The sequence below is a fragment of the Ambystoma mexicanum genome, chromosome 3q (assembly GCF_040938575.1).
Source record: "Ambystoma mexicanum isolate Mex_15411 chromosome 3q, UKY_AmexF1_1, whole genome shotgun sequence".
NCBI lineage: Eukaryota > Metazoa > Chordata > Amphibia > Caudata > Ambystomatidae > Ambystoma > Ambystoma mexicanum.
In genome coordinates, this window is record NC_090926.1 from 304,206,795 (window position 1) to 304,225,511 (window position 18,717).

At 46.6% G+C, this 18,717-nt stretch overlaps 1 protein-coding gene across 3 annotated transcripts in view; it reads left to right on the forward strand.

Annotated features, from left to right (window-relative positions):
- KMT2D (lysine methyltransferase 2D) overlaps positions 1-18,717 on the forward strand; it is a 2,224,302-nt gene that overhangs the window by 2,109,421 nt on the left and 96,164 nt on the right. For all 3 annotated transcript variants that reach the window (XM_069653836.1, XM_069653837.1, XM_069653838.1), the window contains one exon: positions 5,902-6,187. In XM_069653836.1, the coding sequence (XP_069509937.1) occupies positions 5,902-6,187 (286 nt within the window). The remainder of the gene's footprint in view (positions 1-5,901; positions 6,188-18,717) is intronic.

The window sequence follows — 18,717 nt, forward strand, 5'->3', positions numbered from 1 at the left end:
GATTGTGGCGAGGGGCTAAGTGACGAACAGGCCTCCGATTCGGAGGCCATTGACCTCTCGGCAGAGCATTCTCGCTCCGCGTCGTCCGTCAAGACTCAGGTCCTGCTGTGGGGGACTGTATACCCCGGCGACAAGGACACACACTCTCTACACACTAAAGAGACAACCCCCGGGACGTCTTTGACAAAACAGTCGAAATGACCCATAGCGCCAACAGGCACACCTGTCCGGATCGGCAGCCCTCCCCGCAACCGCAGTTGCGCATTGCGACCGGGCATTCTGAATCGAAGGGCACTGCCCCCAATACTCAGGAGACCGTCGAGATGCATCAGAAGAAGGTGCGCACGGTCAAAAAGACCCTGGTTCGGCTGAAAACAACCACGCAACCGCAGGACCATTCTAGACACCTTAGACCTCTGATGAGGTTACGGAAAGCATTGCTAGGATTATATCAGCAGATAATCAGAGGCAACGGTCCAGGGATTCGTCGATACCTAAGGACAAACCTAGGGATTCATCGAAATCCAGGGATAGGCCGAAGGACTCATCGGAACCCACAGAGAGGCCTAAGGACAGACAAAAGGACTCGCATCTACCGTTGGTCCCCCGAACAGGCTTTTCGGAAGGCATGGGAGGGATTTCTTCGACGTTAAAGGAGAAATCTCAACATTCTGCGACGGAAGATCCATTACAAGAGCCTTTTCCACCCCTAGACTCCTCTGGTGCATCTATTTGGACCAGAGAGAAATTTGAGGGATGTATGGAAAGGTTAGAGAGGTTTGTCCACACCCAAGAGGCTGTGGGTAAACTTCAAAAAGTCTTCGATCCTTACCAGGAAGAAGAGATATATAATTTATGACCTCACTGAAGATGAGGTTCCTGTGGACCAATACAATCAGGATGAATATCCCTTTGCTGATACTGAGGATGTTCATATCGACCCCACAGAGGGTTGGGGGGGGATAACCCTGACCTGGGTGATCCTCAGCCTTGGCAGTCACCTACTCTTACACCGGAACCTGATGGCCTGTGCTTGGATTCCCCCCCTGCCCCCACCACAATCACTCGACAGGCCTCCCCGGTTGATGACCAAATGGCATACAATGCCATATTAAGGAAAGCAGCGGAACATTTCCACTTTGCTACCCAGGAAGCTGTTCCAGAGGCTGATTTTGTCGAGGACATATTAAGAGAAGCCACCGGCCAGCCAGGCAATTCCTCTGCTTAATTCGATCAAAAAGCTGTTAACCCATTCTTTATTAACACCTGCCCTAACTAGAGCAGTAAATCCTAGAGTAGAACAATTGTTTCGACCCTCACCCTCCAACCCACTTTTCATCAACGGCCATGCTACTCCAGACTCACTGGTGGTAACTACAACCAGAAAAAGAGCGGGGGTTCCCCTATAAACTGGAGAGGCACCCCCGGACAAGGAGTGCAAGAGGCTTTATGCTCTTGGGAAGAGGGTCACGGCTGCCGTGGCTTTTTCCACGTGCATCGCAAATAACACCACTTTGATGGCTAGTTATGCCGACGCACAATGGACCATGCTACAGGAGGGCCTTCAAGAAGTCCCTGAACCGCTGCGGGCTCGCTTGCTCTCCACGGTAGCAGAAGGCAGACAAGTTTATCACAGTATTTTAAAGAATACTTTGGATGCAGCAGATACGGCTGGCAGGTCCTTGACTAAGGTACCCTCCTCAATAGACACGCATGGTTACAAAACTCTGGTTTCAAACCAAAAACTCAAGCTTCACTACTAAATATGCCGGTGGAAGAGACTAATCTATTTGGGAAAGCAGTATACAAAGTGCTCGAAACTGTTAAGAAAGAGCATGACCTCCTCAAGTCCCTGGATCAGATCACCCAGAGGCCTTCCCCAACGAGGGGGAGTGGATTGAGATTTTCCTTTCGTGGCCAACCTTTCCCTCAAAACCAGTACAGTCGGGAAATAATTGGTCCTCTCCCCAAGGAACCACCAGCTACACCACACCATATCCCCCAACAGGTCAACGACGTGGGAAAGGAAGGGGCCGGAATGCTACCCCTCGAGGCTTCCTGGCCTCAGGCCAAAATTGGCCCGCTGATCCGGGTTCCCTCCCATACCTCACCGGTCGGGGGCCGGCTAACATCATTTCTTCAAGCATGGGAGGGGATAACTACAGACCAGTGGGTACTCAAATCCTGCCGGTCTCCCCAATTCATACCTCCACGTTAGAGACGCCTGATGCCACAAAATCTGCGTGCGCATCCTGCTACAAGAAGTCGAGACCCTGCAGGAAAAGGATGCCATAGAAGTCGTACCTCTTCCACAGGTAATCAAGGGTATTTATTCAGTGCACTTCCTTGTACCCAAAAAGGATTGCACCATGCGCCCTGTACTAGATTTGCACCCAGCGACAGGGGGTATTACATGGCAACATTGGACATGAAAGATGCATACTTTCATATTTCAATGTTGCCGGCGCACAGAAAATACCTCAGGTTCATGATACAAGACGAGCACTATCAATTCAAAGTACTACCCTTCGGCATAGCCTCGGCACCAAGGGGATTTACGAAGGTACTGGCAGTGGCAGCAGCACACTTGCACAGGCTATCCATCCCGGTTCATCCTTACCTCGACGACTGGCTCATAACAGGGGACTCTTACGAGACATGCCTGTCAAATACCCAAAGGACTATAGACCTTTTATGCAGCCTGGGATTCTCCATCAATGAAAAGAAATCCAGCTTAGACCCCAGTCAAGTCAAGCAGTTCCTAGGGGCTCTAATTCGAACAAGGGACGGCCTCTTCTTCCACTCCAATGAGAGGGTCCAAAACATATTGTTTCAAATCCCTCACTATGTAGCAAGTCGAGAGGTGACGGTACGCAAGGCTATGCGACTGTCAGGAATGATGGCGTCATGCATTTATTTGGTTCCTCACGCACGCATGCGTACAACGCAGGAGTGGCTCAACAGCCAGTGGTGTTAGGCTAGCAGACAATGGGACGATCTAGTGGTTGTCTCACCAGCCCTCGTTCTCTCGCTGCAGTGCTGGTCAAGAGAGAACCTCTTGAAGGGGAAAATCCTTCACCACCCCCGCAGTGGAGGCCACTCACTGCAGATGCATCTCTCACAGGGTGGGGAGCTCACCTGCTTCAACAAACAGCGCAGAGTTTGGTCGTCAGACAGAGCATCCAACCACATAAATCTGTTGGAACTATTGGCAGTTTTCAAGGCACTGAAGCTTTTCAGACACAGCTGCAAGGGAAGACGGTCCTGATCCTCACACAGCACCACGGCCACGTATTATTTAAACAAACGGGGGAAGGAGGGGGGGCGGCACTCACTCTCTAGGGCTGTCCAAACTGTCCCAGAACATTTGGAAGTGGGCTCTCATGTTCCTGTTGTCTCAACATGTTCCAGGGGAACTCAGTCTTCTGGCAGACATACTCAGCAGCGATTTCCCACTAACCACGGAGTATGAATGGCGATTACACAAAGACATCGTCTCCCAATGTTTTCGCAGAATGTGGGTTCCCAGAGATCGACTTGTTTGCAACTCTGGAGAACGCTCAATGCCAAGACTACGCCTCCAGGTACCCCAGAACCGTTCCAAGGGGAACGGTCTCTGGATCACATGGTCAGGGAAATTTGTTTACGCTTCCCCTCCACACCGCCCCGACTCCTCTACTCAACAAGATAGTGCACAAGATGCACCAGTCACCATGATATTGGTGGCCCCCATGTGGGCCCGCCAACCCTGGTTCGCTCATCTGATGGCGATGGCTCTCTCTCCCCCAGTGAAGCTACCTTGCCTGTACAACATGTCGCAGGACAAAGGGCAGACACTCCACCCATGCCCGCAATCATTGAACTTAGCAGCCTGGCCCCTGAGGTCATAGAATTCGGACACCTGCAACTCCCTCAGAGATGCATGAACATACTTAGGGAAGCGAGGAAACCCAACACCCGATATTGCTATTCCAGCAAATGGAAGCGCATCATTGTCTGGTGCAGTTCAAAGGGCGTCAATCCCATTGACTGCTCCCCCACACACATTATATTGTACCTGCCTCACTTACTTTACTCGGGCCTGGTTTTTAATTCCCTAAAGGTTCACTTAGCTGCTCTCTCAGCCTACACCACTTCACAACAGAAGGTGTTGTGGTGGAAGATACCAGTTATTAAGGCTTTCATGGAGGGGGTCAAGAGAATTCATCCCCCCATTTGTAATCCAGCTCACGGATGGGACCTAAATGTGGTATTAACCAGACTTATGGGGTCTCCATTTGAACCTATGCATAAAGCAAGTCTCAAGGACCTTACCTATAAGACGGCCTTCCTAGTGGCTATCACTTCTATTAGAAGGGTTAGTGAACTATAGGCTCTCTCAGTTCAAGACCCTTTCGTTACAGTTCAGAGATAAGGTGGTTCTGCGCATTCACCCTAGATTTTAGCCTAAATTTATCTCCAAGTTTCATGTGAACCAATCAATAGGACTGCCTACTTTCTTCCAGAACCCTAACGTGGCCGAAAGCAGCCTACACACATTAGATGTCTGTAGGGAAGTCATGTTTTACCTGGACAGGACTAAACCACTGAGAAAGACGAGCCAATTTTTCGTTTTAGTGGCAGCTGGCAGAGAAGGAGATCCTGTCTCTATATCGGCAATCTCAAGGTGGATTGTCAAATACATGACACTCTGTTACACTCTTGCTAAGACAGAACTGCCCTTCAAGCCTAGAGCGCATACTTCTCGAGGCAATGGGGCTTCCATAGCATTCATTGCAAATGTTCCCCTAGAGTCCATTTGCAAAACGGCAACTTGGAGTTCTGTACATACCTTTACAAAACACTATTGCCTAGACACTCATTCTAGGTCTGATTCTCAGGTGGGAAAAGCAGTACTAAGACATCTTTTCACTACTGTTCCTTCTCACAACCCAGCTCCGGATACTGCTCGCTAGTCTATGCACAGCGTGTGATTCTAAGCATCAGAAGACATGCATTACTCTGCTTAGATTCACATGTGCCCACCCTTCATCCCCGCTCGGATGGAAAGAACATAGACGTCTTACTACTTTCTCTTTTCTGTACTCACGATAGTCATAAGGCTCCCTCACGGCAGAAAAAATACAATCGGAGCGACCTCGACGCATGAGGGATTTTGCGTACACTACACGTCGCATAGAGATGGTGTTAAAGGCACACCCGTGTTGACGTCCCCTTTCAATTCTCGAAAGAAGATATGCAATACTCTGCGGTTACCACTAGATGTCGGACTATATGCACAGCATGGGAATCTAAGCAGATACAATCATCAGAAATGCTTTCACGGTAAGTAACGCATGTCTTCCAGTTGATATGCTCTTTGCTATAGGGACCACGGGAATCGATTTTTATAAATGACTTTCAGAACTATATTAATATTCCTATTACTGAGTTAGGGCTCCCTCTACAGTACCAAGGACCTTGACATGGCACTGCCTTCCCTCGCTCATTCCGCCCCCCACCCCTCTTCCCCCACACTGATGTATACATGACACACTTTCATGGTCTATTTAATTGATTTCTCAAGTATCAGTCATGGAATACCTTCAATTTTAACTCGGTGTAAAATAAAATAACCATGACGTAGGCACTGACTTATTGAGGCTGTATCCTGTATTCTACATTAGGACTCATTCACATGTGTACTCTTCATTTCGGTGTAACTGGTTCCTGTTCTTCACTCCCTGCTGTGTATGTTTCTTTTTCCAAACACCACAGTGTACTTCTTTCTGCTCCCTCCCAAATCAAGTCATGCCTGCTCCCTAACCAGGTGCTAGATTTTCTCTTACAGCTGCAATCTCTTTTTGTCATTGTCATTGTTGTTTTAATAATTTCTTTCATTGGTGGTCCCTGCTCCTGCAGGCCTCACACTCTAAACAGCACCAGCATGTCCAAAGCCTACCAGAGTACCTTCACCGGCGAGACCAATACTCCCTACAGCAAGCAGTTTGTGCACTCCAAATCTTCTCAGTATCGGCGCCTGAAGACTGAGTGGAAGAACAATGTGTACTTGGCCCGCTCCCGGATCCAGGGGTTGGGGCTTTATGCTTCCAAGGACATTGAAAAGCACACCATGGTCATAGAGTACATTGGTACCATCATCCGCAATGAAGTGGCCAACCGCAGGGAGAAGATCTATGAGGAACAGGTAAGCTGCCGTTAATAGAGGACTTGCTGGGAGTTGGGCGATGCATGGGGTTGTTGTGGGAGGAGTCCTTTGGGTTGCAAATGAAGCCATGCAGTGAATGGGTCTTTAAGGAGTGAATGAAGGGGCCTTTCAATAAATGTGGGCACGTCAATATGTTTGGTCCTGACAATGTAGGGGCGAATCTGGGATATTTTTCTTGGTGTCACAAGTGATATCTAGTGAAATCAAATGATTGGGAATGTGGGAGCTGTTGTGTGAAACCTTTTGTGAAACGGATTTCAAAACAATCTGGCTACAAAAGACTAATGTATTAAGGGTAGAAAAGCTTGATTGCAAAAACTGAAAAGATTTTTAGCTAGTTTTCAAAGGCCTTCATGGTTCATTACTAAGGAATGTGGTGATTGCGCCAAATCCCTAAAACCAAACTTAAGTGTATGTAATGGAAGTTTTGTTAGAATCTATGGAAAAGAAATGCGGGTGGACTGTAATATACAGAAAAAGAATAACAGCCTTCATAATGAATTGCAAGAAATGTATGAAATATTTCCATGACGTGTGCAAACTTGTGGCATAGTAGACACTAAAATGCAGCTTGTAGATTGGGTTTAAGGCTCATGTGCCCCACGATTGTTTATTACGCCACACCATCGTGCTCGACCACTGAGCAATTTGATTGGCATTTACAGTTCCAGCTGTAGTCCTGGTTGCAGAAATGTTATTCTCCTCTGACACATTTTCATGTCATTTGATAACTTTTAACAATTAATAAGATTTGTTCATGAAGGCATTCCAAGCTGCTAGTTCTCATCTGTATGGCATCTCTAATTCTAGTATAATCATTCTTCAGGTAGATCACTCATCTCTGAAATGTCATCCAGGCAGAGAGTGGTCTGGACATTAACACTGTCACCACTGTAAGGAGGACTTTCTGAAGCCCTTTCTCTAGAGCAAAAGAAAGGCAGACACGCATCTGGGCTTTTTTTTTTGCATGGTTCTCCAAGGGGAAAATGTGACTGAGCATTCAAGAATACACTCGCAGGAAAGGAGCAGTAAGGTAAAAAAAGGTTCTGTATAACCAGCAACAAATCGGTAAAAAGAAATATATTAATAATTTAGACTTCATGGAGAGACGAATATGCAGTGTGTAACTGGTGGGAAATGTTTAGGTATATCTTTAGGGCAGTAACTTTCAAAGAGTGATTGTTGCATAACCCTATGGTAATGTATTGTAAAAAATAAATTTTTATTTAAGTACAGGTAGGCCCAGATACATTTTGGTTGAAATGAGTATTATCTCATTATGTATTACCACAATTATAACAGGAAACAGAAATTGTTCCACCAAATGAATGCGCGCTGCTAGCACCACAAAAGTTCAAAACTTTCAATAAGGTTCAATGTTGCCAATGAAGCAAAGTCCTCAATGATGCTGCTCATAGGGATCTCAGAATTGTTCTATATATAATATTTAATAGTGTCTATAACTGTGTTCTAACGGGAACCAGTCACTGCAGAATACGCAACTCTGCTCTGCCAAAAGATGACCACGTTACAAGCTTTCACATGTGACGACCTCTTTCGATTCAATAAGATCTCATGCCAATTTGAGGCTTGAAGCGTTTGGATTAATTGGGCATCCACACACGAGTCGCTACCCAACGTATTTTCAATATCGCAGCAGTTAAGTTTCTTTTCGAGGACGTCAGATTTACGAGTGCGTTTACGCCTGAATGCATTTAGAAACGAGTATTAATTGGTGAGGACGGAAACTTGGAGCTTTGCCTTGAAAAAGACCTGTGGAGGTCGAAACACGTGTTGGCATACACCTGGCTCCTGAATATGGACACTATTAAATATTATATATAAAACAATTTTGAGATCCCTATGAGCAGCATCTTTGAGGACTTTGCTTCATTGGCAACATTGAACCTTATCATTGAAAGTTTTGAACTTTTGTGGTGCTAGCAGCGCATTCATTTGGTGGAACAATTTCTGTTTCTTCTTTGCGTGCAGTAGGTTTTGAGGTGCCTACGTGTTTCATCAGAGTGCAGCAGCTAGTTGTGGTACATTATCAAGCAGTTTGCATGTGATTTACTTGCTCGAGCGCTTCCATTCCCTGGCACACCTCGGTTTATACTGTTTTTCACAATTATAACAGCACAACACTATGCTTTACACAGACCAAAGCATAGAACCTTATTTGGAACACCGAACAGTAGTTCTAGGGAAGTCAAAGCCAATAGTTATTTTCGATTACTTAGAGTAATACAGGGTAGTAGACCCTAGCAGTTGTACCACGATGTTCAGCAAGAAATGGCATAGTAAGTCAACTGAACAATATACTTTGGAAAGTAGTGGAACGCTTATTCCAGGAACAGTAAAAACCTAGAAATTTGATTTAGGATATGTTTGTCTATGGGAGTTGGACCTTGGGTGTAATAAACAGTTACTTTTTAGCTCAGTAAAACAGTCTAAGAAAGAACGCTTTAGACACATTTTGGATGCACCAGGCAGACCAAGGTCTGCTACACTTAAAGGACACTTTTCAAAAATGGCACACAGTATTTGTATTTGTTTATTTATAACGCGCAAACCATCAGGCCCGGGGGCATCAGGGCGCAATTTGTACAGGGTTGCAAGAAAAGAACATACAGGGAGATATATTACAATAAAAGTATACCAATACAGCATAAAACAATCTTAATAATTACAAATATTACACATGGTACAGTGTCCCTAGGCTCCGCAGAGGAAGTATCCCTGAGGTAGTTGGGAAGGTAGCAGACCGGAAATCGTGCAGGGGAACAGGCGGGTTGGGTAAGTAGGACCGATGTCTAACACAACTATTGCTGGTCAAAGAGCCAAGATTTGGTTTTATTCTTGAAGGAGTCTTCAGCTCTGATGGCAGCGGGGAGGGTGTTCCAAAGTTTGGAGGCTAGGACAGGGAAGCTAGTGCCTCCCGCATTTTGGAGCTTAAACCTAGGGATAGTAAGGCAGTGAGTCTGAGCAATTCTTAGTGGTCGGGCAGTGGAGTAGCGCGAAAGCCGACTGCAGAGATAGATCGGAGCCTTGTTAGCTAGGCATTTGTGCGTGAGGGCAAGCGTTTTTAGGGAAATTCTCTGCTTCACGGGTAACCACTTAAGGCTAGTTCTGGCTTCTGAGATGTGGTGGTTACGAGGGATGTTCAGAGCCGCTCGAATTGCATTGTTCTGGGTGGTTTGGAGTTTGGACAGGTTTTCTTGGCTGGTGCCTAAATATAGAGCACTGCAGTAATCTATTTTTGCCATGATAAGTGTTCTCGCTAGTGTGATGCTATTGTGGGTGGTGAGGAATGGTCTGCAGGCTGAAATGAGTTTGCACGTGTAGGCGGAGGTGGACCTGACTGCATTAGTTTGTCTTGACAAGGATAAGGTGGAATCCAGGTAAAAGCCTAGTGTTTTAGTGTCTTTCGAGACTGGTATGGAGTTGCCGTCTATGATGAATGACTGATAGGATGGCTCAAGTTTGCTCAGGCGTTGTGATGTACCCAGGATAAGTAGCTCCGTCTTATCGTCGTTCAGACCTAGCTGGTGCTGGGCCATCCAGGCTTGGATGACCTAGTAGACGTCATTGAGGGCCTTGGTGTCGGCAAGATAATCACCCGAGATGGGAATGAGTATCTGGGTGTCGTCCGCATAGTTGGTGTAGGAGACACCCAGATGATCAAGCACATCAAAGAGTGGTTTCGTAAAGATATTGTAAAGAGTAGGTGACACGCAAGAGCCCTGAGGAACACCGCAATGAATAGGTGAGGGAACTGCGGCAGCGGAGGGTGCAAAGACCCTCATAGATCTGTTGCTCAGGAAGGATTTGATCCAGGCCGCTGCGGAGGGAGAGAAGTTGGCAGCAGAGTGAAGGTGCCTGCAAAGGATCTGGTGGTTAACCAAATCAAATGCGGCGGAAAGGTCGAGGAGTAATAGCATTGCTAATTTGCCCTTGTCCTTCAGGACTTCGATCTGGGTTTTTAGGTCTAATAGAGCCGTTTCGGTCCCATGTCTGGGCCGAAATCCGGATTGTCGTAGACCTAACAGATTGTTTGATTCAAGGTAGTTTTGGATCTGCAGGTAAGCTGCACGGTCCAGTATCTTCAGCAGAAATGGTACTGTAGTAATAGGTTGGAAGTTCATAGGTATGCTTGGGTCAAGGGAAGGTTTTTTTAGTAGCGGGATCACCCAGGCGTCTTTAAGGTTGTCCGGGACAATACCTGTTTCAAAGGATGATTTAATGAAGGCTGTAATGAATGGGGCTAGGTCATGGGCGGAGTCCTTAATGATGGGAGCTGGGCACGGGTCACCTTGGCAGTTGGATGGTTTCATCCTGAGGATGATGTTTTCTACTTCGATGACAGTGAGAGGTGCGAAGGTGAAGGGTTTGATGTTGGCAGAGTTGGAGAGGGTGGGCCTACTAGGGGAGAATGAGCGGTTGTCACGCCTCAGGCAGTCCTGCTTATCTTTTATTTTAGATTGGAGCATAGAGATTTTGTTTAGGAGGGCTGCTTGAATGTTAGCACACCATTTGCTGTCTTTCGTGCAGGTGTCTGGCGGGGAGACTGGGGTTTCGAGCTCTTTTAGGACTCCGAGTTCCTTGGAATTAGAGTCGGCTTGTATGATACGATTATTAAGCGATTCTTTTTTAGCAATGATGATGGCGTCTTTATAAGTGAGGGAGGCGAGGAGGAAGCCGTCTTTATGCTCATCAGATGGGTGGCTTTTCCACCGGTTTTCCGCGCATCGTTTGGCTTTGCGGAGGATTCTTAGCTGTGGAGTGAACCATGAGTTGAGATGTGCTCGTGGTTTAGCCTTTCTAGGTTTAATTGGTGCTATGGAGTCAATAGCCGTGAGCATCGTTTGGTTGAAGATGTCTGCTAGGGAGGTGGGATCAGAGCAGGCGTTGGTCGCCGCATTAAGAGAGGGGAGTAACAGTGGGAGGAGTTGTTCTCTTGTTATATTTTTTTTATTGCGGGTGGGGAGGGCTGGGGCTATGGGTGTTTGGGCTCGCGGGGTAGCTTCAATGTTAAATGTTATGATGTGATGGTCAGACCATAAGCATGGAGAGTTATTGAGGACCTGGATGTTGCAGTTGAAACCGGCTAACCAATCGATGGTCCTGCCTTTGATATGGGTCGGTTCTTGTATGTACAAGGTGAGGCCAAGGTCAGTAAGAGCATACTCCAGATCAGTTGCTACAGGATCCTTAGGGTCGCCGCGACCAAGATTGAGGTCACCTAAGATTATTGTTTGGGAGTTGTTTTTTGTATTGTCAAGAAGAAGAGTGGAAATTTCACTGACAAAGGTGGGTGCCGGCCCTGGGGGCCTGTAGATAAGATGAAGGGTGGCCGTTTGGTTAGGTGTTAGTAGTAATTTGATTGTCAGCAGTTCAGCTGATTCGAGTTGGGCGTCGGATACCACTCTTAGGTCAAGGGAGTTTTTGTGGATGAATGCCACGCCGCCACCTCTAGTATGGGCAGAGGAGCGGTCACAGCGTGTGATGCCATAGTCAGGCGGTAAGGCCAAGGATAGAGAAGGGCCAGAGGCGGCATGTAGCCAGGTTTCGGATATGGCAATGAAGTCAAGGTCGGCAGTAGTGATACGGTCAGCTCTGTCAAGAGCGTGTGCTGTGAGGGATCTAGCATTGATGAGGGAACCCTTGAACACAGGCAATTTAACCCCTGTGGTCTTAGTTTTGCAAGTGGCGGTGGGCGAAGGCGGGCTGGGTGGAGTGTGTGGGGCTTGCTTAGTGGTGTTAGTGCGGGAAGGACGAATGCGGAATCTGGTGCCTAGTCTCTTGTTCCTGAGAGTGAAGGGGCAAGGTTGGTTAGGGGTTGGTTTTGTGGCAAAGTGTTTGAGCCAGAGAGCTGGGTCATTAAGGTATTGGTTAATCTGGTTGCAGGAGTGGTGAGCGTCAACGGTAGTTGCTGAAGGACTCGTTGAGGGTGACAAAGCATGGTGGGTGACGCTGGGTCACGTAGGTAAGGGCAGGCCAGGTTATTAACCTCAAAAGTAGGAGTGGTTGATTTGGGTGGTTGAGTGAATAGGGCACGGTGTGTGGTTAGGAGGTAGTGCAATAGAAGGCGCACGCTGATGTGCATGATGATGGTGGTGCTGGCTGCCAGAATAGGTTCCCTATGAGCTTGTTGACAGGGACAAGATAGGGTCTCCTTGAGTGGGACTGGTGAGCTAATGGAAGGGGGTGAGGATGCTATGGTATGGCTGGAAGCCTGGGCACCTAGATAGGGATAACCCAATGGCTGGAATGCAAAGGTCAGGGCAGCCCTAGATAAGCGTAATAGCCGGCTGTCACCCAGGGCAGTGGTAAACCTAGATTAGACGTGACCCAGTCAGGTACGGCATAATACAATTTGAAGCGCCCTTAAGGCACAACACCGTTGAAGTGGTCAGTGGGCTACCATATGGTACATTACAATTGAGATGGTCTGTAGGTGACCTTAAGGCACAACACAATTGAAATGGTCTCTAGGCGACCATAAGGCACAGCACAATTGAAATGGTCTGTCAGAGACCATGAGGCACTACACAATTGAAAAGGTCTGTGATCGACCATAAGGCACAACACAATGAAAAGGTCTGTAAGCGACCTTAAGGCACAACACAATTGAAATGGTCTGTAGGCGACCTTAAGGCACAACACAATTGAAATGGTCTGTAGGCGACCTTAAGGCACAACACAATTGAAATGGTCTGTAGGCGACCTTAAGGCACAACACAATTGAAATGGTCTGTAAGCGACCATGAGGCACAATACAGTTATAAGGGGGTCTACTAGTGAACATAAGGCACAAAATACTTATGATATTCTAAGGTTCGAGAGTTTCAAGGGTGGCCTGAAACACATTCAAATAATAGTGGCTCAGAGTACATGCCTACAGTAGTGTCCCCGGTACTGGCATGCGTGATTATACTCCTTGAAATGACGGTCCACGTAGTAAATGGAGTACAGGTAAAGCCGACTGAGGGGGAGTCGTATCATTGCAATGTCGGTAATAGGAACAAGGACAGGGGCAAAGTACTTACAGTGGGTTCTCCTTGTACGAATGGAGATATTTGGATACTTGGTTCCGATAGCTTGCCTCGGACTTTGCGGAAGGCGGTCGGGGAAGTTTAAATTGAGCAGGGGGGGTGGCCACGCCGCGCTCCCATGCGCGTAACAGGCGCAGGAACAGGCCTTTGTGTGGCCTTCGTGCTGGCCACCGGCGGTTCCTCCTACTGGCGGATGAATGCAGTTTTACACTGCTTCAAGCGAGGATCAGCCTCGCTTTCGTGCCGCGCGGCGCCCGCCATGCGGGAGTCAGGCACCTTTGAGGACAGGGTCAGGCAGGCCCTTCTATGGTGCCGGCGATGGTTCTGCACTGCACTCCATGTGCGTGGAGCAGCTTCAGGGATGGGAGGGGGGGGGGGTCTCCTGCCCTCTACCCTCGGCGAGGATGGATGGAATGGGGGCACAGGCGCAGGAACAGGCCTTTGTGTGGCCTTCGTGCTGGCCACCGGCGGTTCCGCCTACCGGCGGATGAATGCAGTTTTACACTGCTTCAAGCGAGGATCAGCCTCGCTTTCGTGCCGCGCGGCGCCCGGCATGCGGGAGTCAGGCACCTTTGAGGACAGGGTCAGGCAGGCCCTTCTATGGTGCCGGCGATGGTTCTGCACTGCACTCCATGTGCGTGGAGCAGCTTCAGGGATGGGAGGGGGGGCTCCTGCCCTTTACCCTCGGCGAGGATGGATGGAATGGAGTGATTCGAGGCAGGTAAAACCTATTGTAATATACTATTACAGTTGCTTTTCAGATCAGTGCAACACAGATTCAGTTAAGCAATAACTCTTTAACTTGTTTTTGGATGGCACACAGTTAACACAAGTTAAGTAAAACCTATACACTTTTTAAAGATGCTATCAGCAACCTAAGAGTTAAGTATGACCCAAGGCAGACTTTTTCTGGACAGGCTAAGAGCTAGTCAGGGGGAAGCAAGACCCAATTGGGAACACTCAGACATTTATCCTAAGAGGAATAGTAAAGTGGAACCAACAGCATTACTTTTGGGGCAGAGGCACAACCAATTCACAGGTGAGTAAATTAACCTAATATATACTTTTCAGAATAGTGCGACACACATTCAAGGTAAGAACTTTTGCAAATGTGGACACTCAGAATTAGTTACAAACCAGCTTCTTTTACAAGTAAGTAACTTTTGAACACTTGTTATTCTTTTCAAGGCAGAACTCTTTTCTTATCCAGTCCTTCGCTTACTCTATAGCAGGAGTTCATTCGGAGGCAGAAGACGGACCCTAGTGGTCTAGGTGCCAGCTGTAGGCAGGGTGAGATAGGGTACAGTTGCAGGCAAAGTAAGAGATCCAGAGGAAGACTGTTCAAACAAGTAAGTATTTCACTTTAAAGTTAGTTGAGGGTCCAGGGACGTCAGAGAAGACAACCTAGGAGGATTCCGCAGTGGACCTGGGTGATCTGGATGAGTGGCCTCCCAATCACAGAAAACACCCTGAAGCTATACAGAAATCACAAAGGCTTAATGTAGGTAAAATACCCCAGCCAACACAGTACCTCGGCACAGAAGTTGCAGTAGGAAGACTTCAGGATCTGCAGCCAAAAACACGGATGATGGAGTCCTTTGCCAAGAAGACGGAAGACAGGACTTAAAAGGACCTTTGCAGCAGATAGTACAGAAGAAGGCTCCAGGCAAGTATTTCCTTGTGGCTTGATGCAGCTCTGGTTTTGGCGCCCTTTTAGGAGCCAGGAAGAAGACTAAATATCGTTGGTCAGATTCTCGTTGTTTGTAAGATCCAGCACTCTGATGAGGGGACTTTTCAGACTTGATTCACGTCTCTGGAGGTCCAGCAGGATGCCCACAAAATGTCAGCAAGATTCGGAATTCGGAAGACTGTGCACCGCACAATGGCTAGGTCCCAGGGTATTGGGCTATTGCAGCCCCACAAGGTTGCAGCACGACGTGGGATGGCTCAAAATCAGGTCTTCTGGAGTCTAGTGGTTCTCACCATGCTCTGGGTCAGGGTCGTAGTTTTTGGAGTTTGCAGGCCGATTGGAAGAAGGGTAACAGCAGGCTCTGGTTATACAGCAGCCTCTCCGGTCGCTGGAAATTGCCTCAGCAGCGTTTTCTTCATCATCCTCTTTGGTTTTGGTTCCAGTGGTCGACTACCTCTTCAGCTTCCAGGATCAAACTTTTATGCCAGGCAATCAAACATCCATGCAACATTCAAACTTGGGGGTTGGCAGTCGTTTCAGAACTGTATTCTCGCAGTCAGGCTGGAAGACAAACTGGTGCAACATTTTGGACTCCTCCCTTCCTCCCTTGCTTCCTTCCTTCAGACACTCTGGAGCCTGGGCAATGAATCCACAGGATTCCTGCTGAACACAAAGTTAACACAAAGGATTTTCCCGCCAGGGGAAGGAACACTAAAATGGTGAAAAAAGAAGACGGGGCCACGGAAACAGCCTGCAGTAAAGGGTCACCGAATTAATGTAAAGGTTCCCTTCCACCAGCCATTAAAGGTATGTTTGTCCTTCTAACATACATGTTACTACATTTAGAATGAGAAAGGGTATACCCATTATCCCCCCCAGGCACTCCACATAAGGTGTGGGTGCTGGTCTAACCTAATAAAATGTAAAATGAATCCAAAGATCAGCGCTACCCTAGGGAACTCTAGTTCTCACAAGGTTAGCCAGAGAAGGTTAAAAGGGGAGACCCAAGGGCAACCCAGTAACAATAGGCAGTATGTCCCAAAAGTTGTCGGAGGATAAAATTAAAAAGACACTATGGAGAGTCTTAAAAATGACACGCATAAAAAGAGTAGAAGACTCTGTGAGTGTGCAAAAAGGTTCCCACTCACTGAGGTGAAAGGAAAAATAATCCACCAGTAAAGCAAAAACTTCTGGGGTTGACACAGGTCAGGGAGATTTATCATTACTATGAAAATCTTACCCAACAGGTTCCATCCAAAATATAGACTAAACTCTCTCTGGGGCAGTTGCAGAGCAGTCAGATTTCACTCAAGATGGGGGAGAAGGCTAGTTAAGAAGTACAGGTGGACCCAAAAGATTGCACAAGAAGACACAGCACCGATATACTGAAAACATATAGGGTGAAAATGAATGACCCAAAGTTTAAAGTTGGATAAATTAGAACAGTGCATATATATATATTTTTGCTTTGCATTGGCCGACATGCAGTTGTTGGTGTAGAGTATTCAATCTAGTTCTTAGTACCTGTAACACTATCCCTAAACATTGTGTACAGTTACCCACGCTTCTTCACGCGTTGACGTCCTCCGATTGTGTCCAATCAGATGGTGGAGAAAGAAACAAAACTATAACTTTAATATTGTTCGCTCGACATGGAGCGTTATTTAAAAACATGGTATGCCAAAATCATCTTTACGCTAAATAGTTTAATCTTCATGACCGCTTCTCGACATCGAAACACGCTGGGCGTCAATTTTCAGCAACTTCCCAACTTTTATTATTTTATTGTATGGTTAAAAATAAATTCAACATTTAATATAATGTCATACAATTCAATGGTAATGGAGGAAATACAAACGTTACAGACACTACACAAGATTAGAAAAAATATTTAAAATGCAATTTCATATTCCTTAAAACAATTCATTTCACTGTTAAATTCATCATTACATTTCTTCAAATATCAACAGGCAATCTTCAAAAGTGCTATAATATTAAAGTAAAAGGTTAAACCTTAGTCATTAGACAACGCATCCAATTTCAGGGATTTGATCAATCCTGTGACAGAGTCCCAATCACAGAAAAATAAATAAGAGAGAGGGAAAAAGGTCTCGCTCTATTTAGGTTAGAAATTAAAAGTCCTAAAGTCCAGCAGAAAGAGCTGGGGGTCTCCAAGGTAGAAAGGAATTAGCAAATTTCTGAGAATTCTGCCAAACACTCTCTAACCCTGTGCTCATATCCAGCGGTTTCCTTCGTATTGCAGGAAATATGTCGCCATGTACGCCCTTTAAACGCTGCGAATGCCACCTGCAAATTCTGTTGTGAAACCCCATCATCCCCAAACCTAAGCGGTAGGGTACGCATTTTGTGAATTCCGTGCTTAATGGTGACATCTGATTGAGCATTGGTTTTTTGTCCGACAATTGTTTCAACAGAAGGAACTGTAACGGGAGGAACATACTTAACATTTGAAACCTAGTTGGACAATACCATCTTCACAGTTGGTTGATTTAAAAAAGGGGTTTATGTATTGCTTGGATAGGTGGCTATTCGCCTTGGAGGCACGGCAGTTCTTTGGGACTTGGGGACTTCTCCTATTCCCCTGCATTTTCCTTGATGTACAAGTCGCAATCGTAGGTATAGTAGACTCTTGATCTTCCAAGCAGGTAACTTCTACATCAGATTCAGTAAAAGTACTGCCTAGAGGGGACCTAGGTGTAACATAAATGACCTCGTAGTCAGATTGTAATAGGGTAAAGGATGTTGGAACAGCTGGGAGAGGAACAGAGTCACCCACCCACAGATGTAGCATCACAGTCTAAGGGTGTGTCCACTGCAGTGAGGTTCGCCTGATCATTTATATCACACGACGATGCCCTATCCCCGTTAATCTCTTGTGAGGTATCATGGGGTGATTTTAAATTGCTTTGTGGAGGAGGGTAGTCCTTCCCTCCCTGTTGGGGCGCTGTCACTTAATTTCCCTTTGATTTAGATTGCTGTTTTGGGAAAAAAAGGATGTTCTCCTCAAGTTTTTCTTGGGAGCAGGCATCACGTGCGGGCAAACCACTGAAGTGTCCACCCCATTGTTATCCAGCAGACCACTGTCTTTGCCCATCTGGGCATAAAACCCAAACCGTGTTCTCCTAACTGAATTTCCCTCTGGTGACCAGGGAAGAGGTAAGATCATGGCTACCAGCATTTCAGCATCCGATATGTAGTTTGGTTTATTATGTTGAGGCATTTCAGTTTTTCCACTCTGTGGTTAATCCATATGCCTCTACTCCAACAAAGCTCCACCCCAAAAAAAAATGACCCACTTCTAATAATGTCCAAATCAGTAGCAACACTGACAAGCAGTGGGTTAGGTAATCGAGCGTTAAGTTAAATTCAAAGTCCACATGCCACAGTTCCGTCAAAACAGATTGTATATCAGTCTACCATTTAAATACAGAGGCAGGAAAGCAAATAGGGCTATGGGTTTACTTCAGCGACTCACACGCCACACTAGCCGCTGGGCTGAAATGAGTCGTCAAACAATTTCAGATAATACTTTCACAGTTTAGCGCGTTGCACATATAAAGTATTTCCTAACCAAAAGGGAGAGTTATCTGCTGCAGCGCCAACCAAGAAACACGCTGCTTCGCACACCGGGCAGCACTCTGCACCATGTTTTTTAAAACATTTTATTATGGTTGTTAGGCAAGATTGTGTGTAGTATCCTTTGGAACACTACAGCAACCTTGACCTCCTGGCAATAGGGAACC